General features: G+C 43.5%; 1 protein-coding gene across 1 annotated transcript in view; it reads right to left on the bottom strand.

The window, feature by feature from the left end:
• The window catches only part of LOC144488232 (coiled-coil domain-containing protein 14-like), a gene marked incomplete at its 3' end in the record, with an annotated part of 30,542 nt that extends 21,283 nt beyond the window's left edge, over nucleotides 1-9,259 (bottom strand). The window contains exons 1-4 of the mRNA XM_078206266.1: nucleotides 8,878-9,259; nucleotides 1,387-1,442; nucleotides 670-745; nucleotides 497-569 (exon numbers count right to left, since the gene is read on the bottom strand). Of these exons, the coding sequence (XP_078062392.1) occupies nucleotides 497-569; nucleotides 670-745; nucleotides 1,387-1,442; nucleotides 8,878-8,934 (262 nt within the window). The remainder of the gene's footprint in view (nucleotides 1-496; nucleotides 570-669; nucleotides 746-1,386; nucleotides 1,443-8,877) is intronic.
• Nucleotides 9,260-16,441: the final 7,182 nt, after the last annotated feature.

Genomic DNA, 16,441 nt, shown 5'->3' with positions numbered 1-16,441 from the left:
GGAAATCAGAGGGAACCCATTTTTAAAAAAAGACAAGAATGACCTGAATCTCCCTGCAGTTTGTCACTTCAATTCTCCCTTTAGGGTTTTGCTCTTATTCCAATTAAAATTTCAGCAACAGTGTACTTTGTTCCTGGATCGACTCGTGATTTTATCATGTCATTGCTTCTCCATTTTATTACTGATTTCTTTCATTTACGTTCTGCTTTGCCTACCTTTATTACTTATTTTGGTCCGTTAATGTATTATTATAACCTGTCAAAAATGACCTTTAACCCAATCACCCCAGCACTTTTCATCAATAAGAAATCCATTTTCAATTCTATCCAAAATGCTAACTTGGCATCTCGGATGCTGATGGATCTAGCATTTATAATACCACTATTAAGTTTTTCGTACAAATGAGATAACACATTAAAATCAATGTTGACATATTTCCAAATGATATAGCACTATGTTTTGAACATGTAAAGAGGAACTAAATTATAACATTTACCTGTGGTCTCATTTTTCAAAATATCCTGCAATAATGCTGCGCAACGATCAAGGCCTTTATGAATATTTGTAACCTTTGGAAAAAATTGAAATTTATAGTTGAATGCCATCATGTTAAAATAACATTACAATAGTAGAATTAAAACCAGAATAATCAACCACAGTATCTTATACCTGATCCTCAGAATCAGTGGAATACAGGGAGTAACCAGACTCTACAGAGTTTATTGAAGCTTTTCCACCTGCAATCCTAGCAAGAAAAGTAACAAAATGGAATCAATAAAACCTTTGCTTTCCATGTTAATTGTACAGCGATCTGTGTTACCTGTATTATCCTGCAGCTAATTGACAGAAAAAGCAATAAGTATAAAAAAGGGTGACATTTAGGATGATGCAAATTCAGCAGAATGCAGCCTTTAATTTTTTTATGAAAAGAAACGTACCAAATATGAATGCTAAGAAATGTCTTTTTAAGAAGAATATATAATTGTACACAGCAAGAAACAAATGGCTTTCAATCTTCCATAATTCCACAATTATGAAAATAAAAATAAATTCCAATTTTGAAAAAGCATACAAGTCTCAATACTAATCTCAGCCAGTGTTCTATTTCTGAAAGCTTGGCACAGAAAATAATCAACAGCCTTAAAAGGACACCCAAAATTGCACCAATTATTCAAACTGCAGTTATTAGATATAATTTCTTGAACAATAAATAATTCAGTCAATACATTCTTAGCTCAAGTCTCAGTATTATAAATATCAACAGCTGCCGTAATTTTTCCCCAAATGTCAATACATTTTACATGAAATTTATCATAATTGAAGTTTTCAGTATACATATAAAAAGTTAATAACTCAAAAATATAGCAGAAACAATGGAGATCCTACCTCTTTTTTCCATTCCATTGCTTAGAAGAGCCTACTAACCTTCCTGAAGACAGTGCCTAGCAAGAAAATTAGACCATGCATGAAACAAAAACCCATAAATAGGTGGACAATTTCCAGCTATATTAGAATGTGGGCCAATCCTTTAAAAGGGTGACACCAATCATTGATCTCATGACATTTCAAGCAATTTGGCACACATTATCGATATATCAAGTAAATTGCAATCTGTCCAGATACTTTCCCCTCCCTTGCACTTATCCATGTGTCTTGTTTTGCAGTAGACAACCCCAATGAGCACCCCCACCCAAGCAGAGACTCCAGCCAACACCTCAGAGGAAGGCTCTGACGACAACTCTGAGGGAAGCACCCACGAGTTGGCACAGGCATCAACTGCACCATCCACCGGCGCAGATCTGGTCACCATGGTGGGACAAGTTAGCGATAAGGCTTCTGGGACACTTTCTGATGAGCACCACACAGCCATTGATGCACATCACATGGAGACAGGAACATCCAAGGGCTCGGGCATGCAGAGATCTGCCGGAGTTGAGGAAACAGATGGCCCTAGCCAGGTGCCAGGCCGCTGGGATCCATTATCCCAAAGCTGTTGGAGATGCTGCAGCAGAACTGGGGATTGCAGGAGTGGTTGTCAGCAACACTGCAGCAACTGCAAGGCTTTGAAGGAGTCCCACCGCCTTCAGTCGCAGGAAATTGTGCCAGAATTGCATGGCATCCAGGCCAACACTGCAAGGGCTGAAAATCACACACCAGGGAAAAATTAGGCTAAAATTGAAGACTGCAAAGGAGAAAAAATAAATAAAATGGGGACAGAAATTAAGAAATTGTTGAGCTCAATGTTGAGAGTCTGGAAGGCTGTACAGTGTCCCATCAAAAAAATTCCTCAAGCTTAGATGGAGCTTGATTGGAAGTATGAGTGCAGAGGTGATGTCTTTCGGATGAGACGTTAAATGGAGTTCCTATCTGCCTGCCTGGGTGGCTGTAAAAAAATTCCATGGCACTATTTTGTGGGGAAATTATCCCGTGTCCTGGCCAATATTAATACTTCAATCAATATCACAAAAAATAGATTATCTAGTCATGATCACATTTCCATTTTGGGAGTTTGCTATACCAAAATTAGCTGTCACGTTTCCTACATTGCAACAGAGACTATACTTTAAAAGTATTTATTGACTAGAAAGCTTATGGGCTTTGGGATGTGCCAAAGTCATTAAAAAACGCTATACAAATACAAGTCTTCCACTTGGCAGCTGTTCATCTTACTGCCAGTCACATCTCTTCTGGACATATCTTTTCTTTTATTTCTTCACTTGTTCTATTTCTATTCCCTTTGATTCTACACCACTAACTGCATCCCTTCTTCTTCACCAGATCTGTGACTCCAGTTCTAAAGCAAAATGGATTGTAACAGCAAACATAAGACGAAAGATTCAAAGAGTTGTTTGGTCTTTCTATCTAATAAAGGCAAATTGAAAAACAAAAAAGAGAAACAGAGAAAGATGGTGGATGCTTCTCAAATTTGTTTCTGTTCATTATCCAAACTGCTGTGGTGCAATAGGCTTCAGAAGGGAGAGGAGGAGAAAAAAAAGGATTGACCAAGAGACTTCTATTCATAGAATAGAATCACGATAGTGCAGGAGCTATTTGGCCCATTGAGCCTGCACTGACAACAATCCCACCCCAGGTCCTATGCCCATTACCCCTGCCAATCGCCCTGACACTAAGGGGCAATTTATCATGACCAATCCATCTAACCTGCACATCTCTGGTCTGTGGGAGGAAGCCGGAGCATCCGGAGGAAACCCATGCAGACATGGGGAGAATGTGCAAACTCCACACAGACAGTCACCAAGGCTGGAATTGAACCCGGATCCCTAGCGCTGTGAGGCAGCAGTGCTAACCACTGTGCTGCCATGCCACCTCAGTTTGTCACTGTTGCCCAAAGCAAAGGAGGTTTATACAGATGTTAAGGAATTAAGAATAGAAAGCAACACCATATAGCCTTTCCTAGGACAAGTGAACAGCCTGGCCAAAGATTCTGCAACAGTACAATTGTGGTATTCAGGAGATTTGCCTAGTTGGCTGAAGATACCTCCTCCTCCTCCACAGTCCACACTAGTCCCAGTTCCATTAGATTGTCTTTTTCCTCTCCGTGCAAGGGCTGCATAGATTTGCTTCCTGCTGCTTTGTTGACTGAAAATTACTGGTTTGATCTGTTGTGGCCTGACAAGCATGGTTTATTATTTATAACACTAACTGCATAGCTGGTGCAGAGGTCTTTTCATCACTCCTCTTGCGTGAAGTTATTAAATAACGTAACTGTATTCCAGTGGGGCATTTAACGTGGCATCCCTTCAAAAACCAGGCTCCAGATAATGAGGAAGAGAAGCTACCAAATCAATCACTTTTTTAGTTAACCTTGAAAAATGGCATAAAGTGTTACTCAAGTCTCTTAATAAGATCACAGTTTGCATGATAGACACGCAAGGTCATCAGCCCGCATGGTCCATGATCTCCAAAATACAGGAGGAAGATTGTATTTATCTTGTATACCAAATAACCTGTTCTTACTGCACTCAAATGGGCCTTCATTTTACACCACACTTTCCATCATTACTCACAGCTCACAAGTGAAGGGATTGGAGGACCTCCAGATGGGTCTGCTCCTGGGCGGGAAAAACTTCTCACTTCCAGTCGCAATATTTAGAAAACCCCACTCTGTCCTGCTTTTACGGAGACTTTGTGATCCTTACCAAAGTTATCTAGACTCGCACAATGTCCACCAGTTTGCTTGATGATTTCTACTTTAGACATACCATACCTTGTATAAAATCAGATTTTGTATTTTAATACTTATGCATGCATATTTAGTTTTGTTGTGCCACCTGTATTTTTGAGCCCAACTCTTGGGGGAAAACACTTATTAAATTCATTGGTGGTTTTTGCCTTAGTGACATTTGTACCACTTCACCAACCTAAACAAAAGATGCACAAGTTCAAATCTAAATTTTGTTCAATAAAAAGCATTTCTTATACTACCTACTTTTTCACTCTCATTTAGTTACCAGCTTACAAGATGTGATCTTGTAAGTGAATAAATAATTAAGGAATTTCACACATCCAATTGTCAACACTGTGGGAAAATCACTTGACGACTCATATTTTGAAATGGACTGGATTGCATGATTATTTTGAAGTGGTCATCTATGATGCAGAAACAGGGATAGTTCCAACTTTTATGAATTTCTTTTCAGACAAGATGAGGCCAAATGACCTGATATTAGTTGGTCCGGTCTTCTTGGACCACCTGAGCGGACTAATTTGACATTAGGTGGGAAAGATATCAAATGTGTTAACAATTTCCTCCCCAGTTTCCAGCGGGCTTCTCAGAATACTTCATAATAATGTGCTTTTTCTTCTAAGGCAAAGGTCTTGAATTTCTGACAATCTTGTGTTCTCAAACTGCTTGCAATCTCCACTCAATTGTGCAATGCTATTTCTAAGTATTTTACTCAATTGGACTAACCTGATTTGCAACAAGTGGCAAATTTCACTGGTCAAAATTAATTTACAGTGTTATATTAAATGGGGAATGATCAATTTTCTTCAGATTAATAGGCCAATTTGACTTAAAAGAAGCACACAAGATCTGGAGGGGATGTGATAGAGTGAATGCCCTTGTGGGAGACACTAGAACTAGAGGATTGCAGTTTAAAAATAAGGAGTCACCCAGCAGATAAATGAGAACACCACCACCTGCAAGTTCCCCTCCAAGCCACTCACCATCCTGACTTGGAAATATATTACCATTGCTTCGCAGTCACTGGGTCAAAATCCTGGAATTCCCTCCCTAATGGCATTGTGAGTCAACCCACAGAACATGGACTGCAGCGATTCAAGAAGGCAGCTCACCACCACCACTTTCTCAAGGGCAACTAGGGATGGGCAATAAATGTTGGCCAGCCAGCGATGCCCATGTCCCACAAATGAATTAGTAAAAACCCATTTAAGATGGAGTTGAGAATTTTTTTTTTTTTCGAGGGTTTTGGAGCTCTATTCTCTGGGGAAGTGAGGAGACAGGGTAATTGGATATTTTTAAAGGCGGAGGTAGATAAATTCTTGACTAACAAGGCAGTCAAAAGTCACCAGGTATGTAGGAACGTGGAGTTGAGGTCACAATCAGATCATAGAATCAGACAGTGCAGAAGGAGGCCATTCGGCCCATTGAGTCTGCGCCGACCACAATCTCACCCAGGCCCTATCCCATAAACCCATGCATTTACCCTAGCTAGTCCCCTTGATGCTAAGGGGCAATTTAGATCAGCCATGATATTAGTAAATAGCAGAGCAGTTTCAAAGGGGCCAAATAGCCTACTCCTAATTGGATTGTGCATACACTGCATGCTCATTTCAAAATTCATCTCAAAAACATTTGGAAAATACCTGTTTTTGACTACAATGAATAACCTAAAATAAAATCACACAATACACAAGGAAACTTGCAAATTTTTAAATTATTTTTTGCACTATGTGGCCATCACAAGCATTTATTGTCCAACCCTAGTTTCTGGTAGTGTAAGCTGCCTTCTTGAACCTCTGCAGTACCCGAGGAGTAAGGATACAGACAGTACTGTGATGGAGGGAATGCCAGGATTTTGATCCAGTGACAGTGAAGGAATGGTGATATACTTCCACATCAGGATGGTGAGCGACTTGGAGGGGAACTTCCAAGTGGTGGTGTTCCTAATTATCTGCTGCCCTTGTCCTAGATGGTAGATTGTGTGGGTTTGGAAGGTACTAACTAAGGGACCTTGGTGAATTCCTGCAGTGCATCTTGTAGATGATACACATAGCTGTCATTGTTTGCTGGTGGTGGAGGGAATGACTGTTTGTGGAAAGAGAACCAATCAAGTGGGCTGCTTTTTCCTGGATGTGTCAACCTTCTTGAGTATTGTTGGAGCTGCACTCATCCAGCAAGTGAAGAGTATTATTCCATTACACTTACGTCTTGTAGATGGTGGACAGGCTTTGGGGAGTCAGGAGGGGGGATACAATCAGTCATAAGCTATTAGATAGGAAGAAAATTAATTTTCACAACATCAAAGCATTTCAGTTAGAAATTACTTTGAAAATTTGGTTAATATTGTTATATAGGCAAACAGAACAGCAATTTGCACACAGCAACATGATGAGCAACCAGAAAAACATAGAAGATAGGGTTTATTTATTGGTGTCACACATAGGCTTATATTAAAACTGCAATGAATTATTCTCAAGATGGCACCGGAGCGAAGCAACTTCTTGTAAGCTGTGCCCAACATACCTTCTAATTTTATCTTTTACTCTCATTCAATGCTTCTAAAACTTCATTCTAACTCTTTTACATTCTGCACTCTCTTCTTTCCTTCTCTATGAACAGTATGCTTTATCTGTATAGCATGCAAGAAACAACACTGTATACTATATAGTAGTCATGATGTGGAGATGCCGGCATTGGACTGGGGTAAACACAGTAAGAAGTTTAACAACACCAGGTTAAAGTCCAACAGGTTTATTTGGTAGCAAAAGCCACACAAGCTTTCGGAGCTGCAAGCCCCTTCTTCAGGTGAGTGGGAATTCTGTTCACAAACAGAGCATATAAAGACACAAACTCAATTTACATGAATAATGGTTGGAATGCGAATACTTACAACTAATCAAGTCTTTAAGAAACAAAACAATGTGAGTGGAGAGAGCATCAAGACAGGCTAAAAAGATGTGTATTGTCTCCAGACAAGACAGCCAGTGAAACTCTGTGGGGGTTACAAATAGTGTGCCATGAACCCAATATCCCGGTTGAGGCCGTCCTCGTGTGTGCGGAACTTGGCTATCAGTTTCTGCTCAGCGACTCTGCGCCGTCGTGTGTCGCGAAGGCCGCCTTGGAGAACGCTTACCCGAATATCAGAGGCCGAATGCCCGTGACCGCTGAAGTGCTCCCCAACAGGAAGAGAACAGTCTTGCCTGGTGATTGTCGAGCGGTGTTCATTCATCCGTTGTCGCAGCGTCTGCATAGTTTCCCCAATGTACCATGCCTCGGGACATCCTTTCTTGCAGCGTATCAGGTAGACAACGTTGGCCGAGTTGCAAGAGTATGCACGGTACATACCTGTTGGACTTTAACCTGGTGTTGTTAAACTTCTTACTATATAGTAGTCATGATGTGGAGATGCCGGCATTGGACTGGGGTAAACACAGTAAGAAGTCTAACAACACCAGGTTAAAGTCCAACATGTTTATTTGGTAGCAAACGCCACGAGCTTTTGGAGCGCTGCTCCTTTGTCAGGTGAGTGGGAGTCATCTCATCAAGGCCATCCCCACACCCCCACTTCTTGCCTTCAAACAACCGCACAACCTCAAACAGACCATTGTCCGCAGCAAACTACCCAGCCTTCAGGAGAACAGTGACCAGGACAGCACAGCCCTGCCACAGCAACCTCTGCAAGACGTGCCAGATCATCGACACGGATGCCATCATCTCACGTGAGAACACCATCCACCAGGTACACGGTACATACTCTTGCAACTCGGCCAACATTGTCTACCTGATACGCTGCAGGGAAGGATGTCCCGACGCATGGTACATTGGGGAAACCATGCAGACGCTACGACAAAGGATGAATGAACACCGCTCAACAATCACCAGGCAAGACTGTTCTCTTCCTGTTGGGGAGCACTTCAGCGGTCACGGGCATTCGGCCTCTGATATTCGGGTAAGCATTCTCCAAGGCGGCCTTCACAACACACAACAGCGCAGAGTTGCTGAGCAGAGACTGATAGCCAGGTTCCGCACCACAATCAATACTATATACTATATAGTATATAGTATTATACTGTACTATATAGTATACAGTAGTACAATATTAGTATACTATATGTGACAATAATAAATCTAATTACTGTGAAAAGCCCCACACTCAGTGAGAATGCAATGCAATGCCAATGCAACTAACCAGCACATCTTTAGGACTGTGGGAAGAAACCAAAGAACCCGAAGGAAACCCACAGACACAGGGAGAACGTACGAACTCTGCACAGTCACCCAAGCCAGGAATCGAACCCAGGTACCTGGCGCTGTGAGGCAACAGTGCTAACCACTGTGCCACCCTCGGTGTGTTGATTGAGAGATGAATGTTGCACAGGGCAGTCGGGAGAAAAAGTGGAATCGCAAGCACAGTGCTTCTCAGTCCAAATCGTGAAACTAGTGTCCGAAAGTCTCACATTAGAGACACTTGTTAAGTGGATATTTTTAAGGGAACGAAACAACAAGCCAGCTTGCAAATTTTCAATACGATTCAGATAATGCTTTCAGCCTCCCATTCACAATAATTACGCGTAATTTAAATGGCAAAAGTCGTGCATGATAAACCAGAACGTTACAAATCACTATTTTAGAAGCAGTTCTAACCAGCATTGATTCTCAGCACTTCTTACCTTGGAGGCCTTGGCTGCTTTCCTCATTGTTGTCTCCCGATTGTATCCGACAGGCATTTTCAGGCCACTTTACACGCCGGTCACGAACGAACATGCAATCAAGCTAAGGTTTTTCTTGATCGACATCTCACAACAACAAAACTATTCAAATACGCCGCCCGATTTTATCAAACCGTCCCGCCTACACACACGCAAGAAACATACGAGCGCAAACACGCCACAACTTCAATCCACAACGCGCCGGCCAAATGGTATGAGTAGTGAATGAACTGATCAGACACGCATGATTTCCAAATAAAGCCCCCCACCCCCCACATTCGGCCTCCTGGATCTTCGCTTCAACGGCGGCTTGGTATTTCATCAACAGCTCCCAGCTGTCAGCGGCGCTTGAGCGGACCTTCCGCCTTGGAGAGGAGAGGATTGATTGGCCCCGCGGTGGGAAGGCCCGCCCCCATTTTGGAGGCTTGCTCTGTGAGTGGCGGGCCAGGCTGTCAATCAGAGTCTCGGCGCCCTATCAGGTGGGAGGGGATTTCGAAGGCAGGGCGGTTGGTGGCGCGAGCCCGGCCGTTAGCTGGCGCGAGCGCGGCGAGAGGAGGATTCGCGGGGCAAGGAGGCGTTTATCCCGCTCTTCCCAATCAGCCCCCCCCACCAAGGTACTGTCAACATGCAATAACAGTAAGGAGTCTAACAACACCAGGTTAAAGTCCAACAGGTTTATTTGGTAGCAAACGCCACTCGCTTTCGGAGCGCTGTCCCTTCATCAGGTGGAGTGGAGAAATGCTCACACACAGGGCATACAGAGACACAATCTCCACATCATAACATGCAATAATCCAGGGTTATGCCCCGGCATTCACTTGGAAATAACCCATTGAGGGGGTGTGTGTTTTGTGACATGGTAAGGCTTGTTTTTGTAAATATGACAATAATGACAACAAATATGACAATAATCCTTCAAGTAAACTCTCCCGCTCCAAGTCCATGATATATTTCTAACAGCAAAATGCTGCGGATGCTGGAATCTGAAACAAAACCAGAAGATGTTAAAGTTTATTTATTAGTCACAAGGCTTACATTAACACTGCAATGAAGTTACTGCAAAATTTCCCCTCATGGCCACACTCTGGCACCTGTTTGGGTCAATGCACCTAATCAGCACGTCTTTCAGAGTGTGGGAGGGGAAACCGGAGCACCCGGGGGAAACCCATGCAGACACAGGGAGAACGTGCAAACTCCACACAGACAGTGGACCCAAGCCAGGGATCAAACCTGGGTCCCTGGCGCTGTGAAGCAGCAGTGCTAACCACTGTACTACCGTGCCACCCCATGCTGGAAAATCTCAGCAGGTCTGAGAGCAACTGTGGAGAGAGAGAATCGAGCCAACATTTTGAGTGTGGCTCTATTCTCTCTCCACAGGTGCTGTCAGACCTGCTGAGGTTTTTCTAGTATTTCCATGATCTATTTGTCTGGCGTGGTAGGAAAATTTGGTGTCTCTCAAAGACTTGGGGTGGAATTTTCCTGTCCTGCCCACCACAGGAATCATTGACCTCAGATGGGAATTTCCGGCCTTGGGGCGAGTGCGGCTGGAAAATCCCGCCCATGTAGTGCTTTTTGCACATTGTGAGCATGATATAATTTGTTCATTCAAGTTGTGCATTTTTGAGAAATGGTGTCATGTCCAGGAAGTTTGTTTTGCCATTTGGAATGGGAATGTGAACGTGCTGCTAGAACACCCCAATTGCATAAATGAAAGACTCATGACACTTCTACTACAACTCAGCCATAACCAACATACCAACGTCATCAACACTTATGCCCCAACCCTTTGACTCCAATGATAATGTTAAGGAAAAGTTCTGTTTTGATCTTGATTAAATTCTCAATACCATCTCAAAAGAAGTAAAGGTCATCCATCCCTCAAATGACGTTACCAGAAAAGATTAATAAAATTGATAAGGAGTAAGTATTGAACAGACTGTTGGTACTTAAAGATGACAAGGCACAGGACTGGATGAAGTGCATCTGCTCATTCAGCACTCAGGGTACCCAAAAAAGGTGCAAAGCCAATTTCCATATTAATGTTTTACTCACTTGCATTTACCTGCTTGCCAATCGAGGTTCTCACCGATGAGAATCACAGCTAGTCTCCACTCGCGGAGACCAGACATGATGGCCTCGCTAGGGGGATCGGAGGCTAGTGAAGCCCTCAAGTGGCCGGGACCAAGGCTTGGCAGTGCCCAGGGAGCAGTGCCAGCCTGACAGTGCCCAACTGGCACCCTGGCACAGGCACCCTGTCACTGCCCACCATTCACCTGGCATTGCCTGCCTGGCACTATAATTGTGCCAGGAACAGTGCCAAGGGGGTGGGGTCTGAGTGGGGGTGGTTCTTGCTGGAGTTGGGGCTATTACCAGGTCGGGGGGAGAGGGGGAGGCAAAGGGAGCTCCACAAGGGTGGGTGATCTGGAAGGAAAAGGAACTCTGCAGCAGTGTGATCGGGAAAGGAAAGAAATGCTGCAGTAGTAGTGACCGGGGAGTGAAGAGAACTCTGCTAGGGTGGTGATCAGAGAGGGAGGGGACCCTGCAGGGGTGGTGATCGGCAGGGCGAAAGGGGGAACTCTGCAGGGGAAGTGATTTGGGAAGAGGGAACTCTGCAGAGGTGGTGATCGGGGAAGGGAGGGAACTCTGCAGGGGTGGTGATCGGGGAAGGGAGGGAACTCTGCAGGGGTGGTGATCGGGGAAGGGGAGTCGTCTGCAGAATGGTGATCGGAGAAAGGGGGATCTCTGTAGGGGTGGTGATCCGCAGGGGGATGGCAATGCCCATGGAGTGAATGGGGATTGGTAGAACAGCACAACAGGTGATTGGTGGTGGGGGGGTTAGATTGGCACGGGGCAATTGGCGGGTGGGAGTGTAGGTCAGCACAGGGGTGATCAGGGGTAAGTGGGGAGATCTTACTGTCTTTCGGGAGGGAGCGGCAGGAGATTTCCCAGTGCAGTGGAAGATCAGAGCACCTGCACAATGGCACCCCAAGAGCTCTGTAGCCAGCATCACCACCCCCTCTTGCTGGCGAGAATGGTATCCTGGCACTTCTTTTGCACTAAGTGCTATAAGATTGCAACTCACAGCTCACCGAAAAAGACCGCCATGATTCTATCCCATTTTCTCACTCATTCTGCATTTTTTTTGTAAGATTGCGCCCTTAGAATTTTCTTCGGAAGATCGCCCCTCAGATGTAAACAAATGATAGACAGCTATATTGATCAATTAATGGTTGACACTCAAGCCTATTTCAAGGTAAGAGAGTTATAGTTTGAAAAGAAGCATAGTCTTAAAAATGAGACAACATGCATAATTAACTAAAAACCTATGGGCTAATTCTTATTTTATTATTGACAAGTTATAGACCAATTGGCTAAGGTGGGCTTTCAGTTTCTAAGGTATAAAAAAGGGGTCTTGAGAAGTCATTTTGGGTAAGGATGGGCAGAGAGGAAAAGAGGGCAGAGAGAGGGATGTAAAGGAAAGATGTGGGGGAGACAGATGTTTACGAGAGACAGAGTTGGGAAGAGAGTGATGTTTATGGAGAGGTGCTGAGAGCTGTCTTTGATTTTTTTGGAGTTGTCACTTCAGGACTTGGTCTGAGAAGGCTGGTGAGAAGTCTGTTCAAATGTTAAAATTAAGCTTTCTCCTATTACTGTTATAATTACTGCTAATTGCTGTTAATCGATACTTTGCTTTTCAGCTCTCTGACTTGTTACCTTTTTAATGATTCATAAACTTCCTGAATTCATTTTAAGTGCTCTTTCTTGCCATGTGGTTAAGTCTCTAGAACCTTATGTGAGGTTCTAGAGACTTAACCTTATGTGAGCAAGGGAACCTTATAAATCTTAGTTCATAAAAATAAAAACAACTTATACACAACAGTAAATAATTATCAGTAAATCAAAATATCAACAGTGCCCATTATAAAGATGAAACAAATTAACGTAGATACTACATATACTGAGATTTCAAAAGGTGTACAATATCAATGTTATAAAAATCCCAGTTGCATCAGGGTTAATATGACCAATTAATGCATCAAGTTTTGAAATATTGACATAACTTGCAAAACAGAATAACCCTAATGGATGTATTATAAGGCGCCATGAGGGAACACTAATGATTTTATCCAGCTTTTTTGTCTAAAATGTGCAAGAAATCTATCCACATTATGTAAGTGCTTGTTCTGAAAGGATACTTATGAAAAGTAAACAACTGCAATATATTTTTAAATCAGTAATATAATTCACATCTGGCACAAGTCAGCTTGCCTCTACAGAAATATGTGCACTATTTAATAGTAAAACCAAATTAGCTGATTTTTCTAGAACAGTTTTTTGATTCTTTATTGATGGTCACAGCACACACGGCTAATATTGTTTTCTGCAAGCTGTAGAATATAGAATCACAGAAAGCCTACAGTACAGAAGCAGCCATTTGGCCCATCAGGTCTGCACCAACTGTGCAATGGAGCATCCCACCCAGACCCTATCCCCATGTATTTACCCTGCTAATCCCCCTAACCTAAACATCTTGGGACATTATGGGGCAATTTAGCATGGCCAACCAACCTAATCTGCACATCGTTGGACTGTGGGAGGAAACCCACACAGACACTGAGAGAACATGCAAATTCCACACAGTCACCTGAGGCCAGAATTGAACCCAGGTCCCTGGCGCTGTGAGACCGAGTGTTAACCACTGTGCCACCGTTCCCCTCCAAAATTAGCTTCACCCCAGATGGGACTCAAACCCACAATCCCTAGTTTTAGGAGGCCAGTGCCTTATCCATCAAGCCACTGGGGCTACTTATAATATAACATGGCTTTGAGCCAAAAATATTAATATACAACTAACGTTTGATTCCTTTCAAACAGAAATGTGGCTGTTGAATATAGTTATTAGTGTCAATCTTTCAAGTAGTGTTCTTGACAGCAAACAAAAAGTGGATTGGGACATCTATCCTCTAACTGACAGCCCATGAAAAGCTGTTACCCGAAGGTAATTACGTGAGAAATAAATTTCTAATGCTCTTTGTTTTTGTAATTTTCAAGGGACTTTGAATATGTCTATGTCTCATTTTATATCAGCCAGGGAGTCTGAGGCCATCAGACAGACTAAGTTAGATCAGGCTCTCTGCTAGCATTTTGAAACAAGAAGTAAGTGATTATGCTTCAAAGATCAATCTTGTATTAAAATCCAGTAAAGAAATAGTGTCTGTTATTTTGACATTTTGAAAAGGATGGTTTATAATTATTGTAAATATGCTGTTTGATTGAGAACTGTTCATGGACTTGTTTAATGTGAAATAAATGTGTCTGTTGATTTTATAGTCTGAGTCGCAGTCAAATAGCATATGTTCATTCATCTATGAAGATGAGGTCAAGCAGCAGCACATGACATATTCCAGAAAACTGAAAGGTGATGGGAAGGGCTATGAAGGGCTTCTTGATCCTAGATCACAACACTTATCTTATTTGGCAACTAAAGATACACTTCAGTTCATAAGTGAAGTGATATTCACTTATTGGAGTTGCCGCTGACCATAAAATGTTTTCAATGTAAAAACCCCAAAAATATATCACCCATAATCATCAATCTTAATCAACTTAATCTTCTAAGACAAAATTCTGTAGGTACTTCCGACTCATCCCAAAAGTGAATTGAATGAAACTCCAAAGTTTCAGTGCAATCTTGCAAACTGAAATATTTATCCTCTTCCCTCAGCAGCACATTTCCATGCCCCATTGATCTTGAATCTGCATCATAGAGTGCTATAAGCAGCTCTTTCAATGGTGATGTGCAACTTGTGGCCCAGGGGCCAAGTCAGGCCCCATCTGGACTCTTGAGTGCGGTCCATAAGACATTTTATTGATTGTTGCCCACGCACAGGTTGCCACATTCTGCTGATTTCCATCTGCATAGCTTCTTTTTCCCTACCACTATGACTGAAGTGATATGCATGTGAAACAAGGGCAAGTAAAGTGAGGTGCATGCTGCATTCCCTCTATGGCAAAGTGCAAATATTTATTTTGGTTTTATCATTTGAAGTTGTTGATAGTTCTATTAATATATAAATAAATAAGCATTCTCCATAATACGGAATCTGAAATAAAAACAGAAAATGCTGGAAAATCTCAACAGGTCTGACAGCATCTGTCAACGAGGACAGAACTAATGTTTCAAATCACTGCACTTGAGGTCAACTGTGGAGCCCTGGAGGGAACCACTGGTGTAAAATTTGAGCGTCACTGTAACTTTCAGCAACACTGGCAGTGGATGCCCTCCAAGTCCTCATGGCACCAAATCATGCAGAAGGTAGCAGATGTGACCAACCATTTCCCTGGACATGCATAGTCTTCAGTGACACGAGTTCTCAGACATCTGCAGGTATTTTGGTGTCGTCTGTATACCCTGGGCCTAGTGAGGTGCCTCTGAGTGGCAACTCTCTGGGATTCATCCTCTGTGTGCACAGCAGGTCCTGCCACCCCTTCCTCTTCACAATTCTGCTCCTGCCTTTGGCGAGCTAGGCCACTCTGTTGATGTCTTCTTCTTTCCTGCCAATGAGCGAGAAGAATGACAGTGAGTTCACCAGGCTCCGTTTCATACGGTCTCTTCATTGTAGTTTCAAAGAGAGAGACTTGACGCTGACCTTCTGTCTCCTAAAAAAACACTCATTCCCCATTCATCTGAAGCTGCCTCTCAAAGCCCACTAACTCATGTCCTAGGCATCACATAGATGCCAATCCTTCATTCAAATACTGGTTAGATAAGACCCCACACCACATGACCAAGTAGCCACAGCTTTCACCACTCTTTTGCATCCTGAGCACTCATCTCAGGCACAGGCATTGTTGCAAGCCTCACTCCAAGGCGCAACCTGGTCAATGGGGGGCACTCGTCAATATGCACCTCAGCACCCCGGTCTCCCCCAAGTCATCCCCCAGATCTCTCGGAATCATTCCCCTGAGCCAACCCTCTGATCTCCCCTGAGTCTTCACCACGATCTCCCCCAGCCAGGCCTCTGTAACCTAGAATCTTCTCCTCCAAGTCTTCCCCCTGGGCCCTGCAGTCAATCCCTGGTCTCCCCCGACTAGATCACCAGTACCATGGGGTCTTCTCCCCCCCCCCCCATCTTCCCCGGACTCCGTCCCCCAGTCAAAGTCTGTGCACCCCAGTCAATGCCAGCCCCCCTGAATCAAAGGCTGGACAGCCCCAGAAAGAGCAGGCACCCCCAAGTCAAAGGCTTGTCAACCCAGTCAGAGCCCTGTTGCCCAAATCAAAGGCTAGTCACCCCAACTCAAAGGCTGGTCAACTCCAGTCAGACCTGACACCCCGAGTCACAGGCTGGTCGCCCCAGTCAGAGCCAATACCCCCAAGTCAAACGCTGGTCGCCCTAGTCAGGACCAGCACCTCCCAAGTCAAAGACTGGTCACCTCTAGTCAGAGCCTTGTTGCCCCAAGTCAAAGTCTGGTAGTCCTGAGTTAGAGTCTGGTCACCCCCAGTCAAAAGCTGGCCAACCCCAAT

This window comes from Mustelus asterias, unplaced genomic scaffold (assembly GCF_964213995.1).
Source record: "Mustelus asterias unplaced genomic scaffold, sMusAst1.hap1.1 HAP1_SCAFFOLD_1393, whole genome shotgun sequence".
Taxonomy (NCBI): domain Eukaryota; kingdom Metazoa; phylum Chordata; class Chondrichthyes; order Carcharhiniformes; family Triakidae; genus Mustelus; species Mustelus asterias.
The sequence above is the reverse complement of the archived record's forward strand: the minus strand, read 5'-3'. Positions and strand labels throughout refer to the sequence as shown.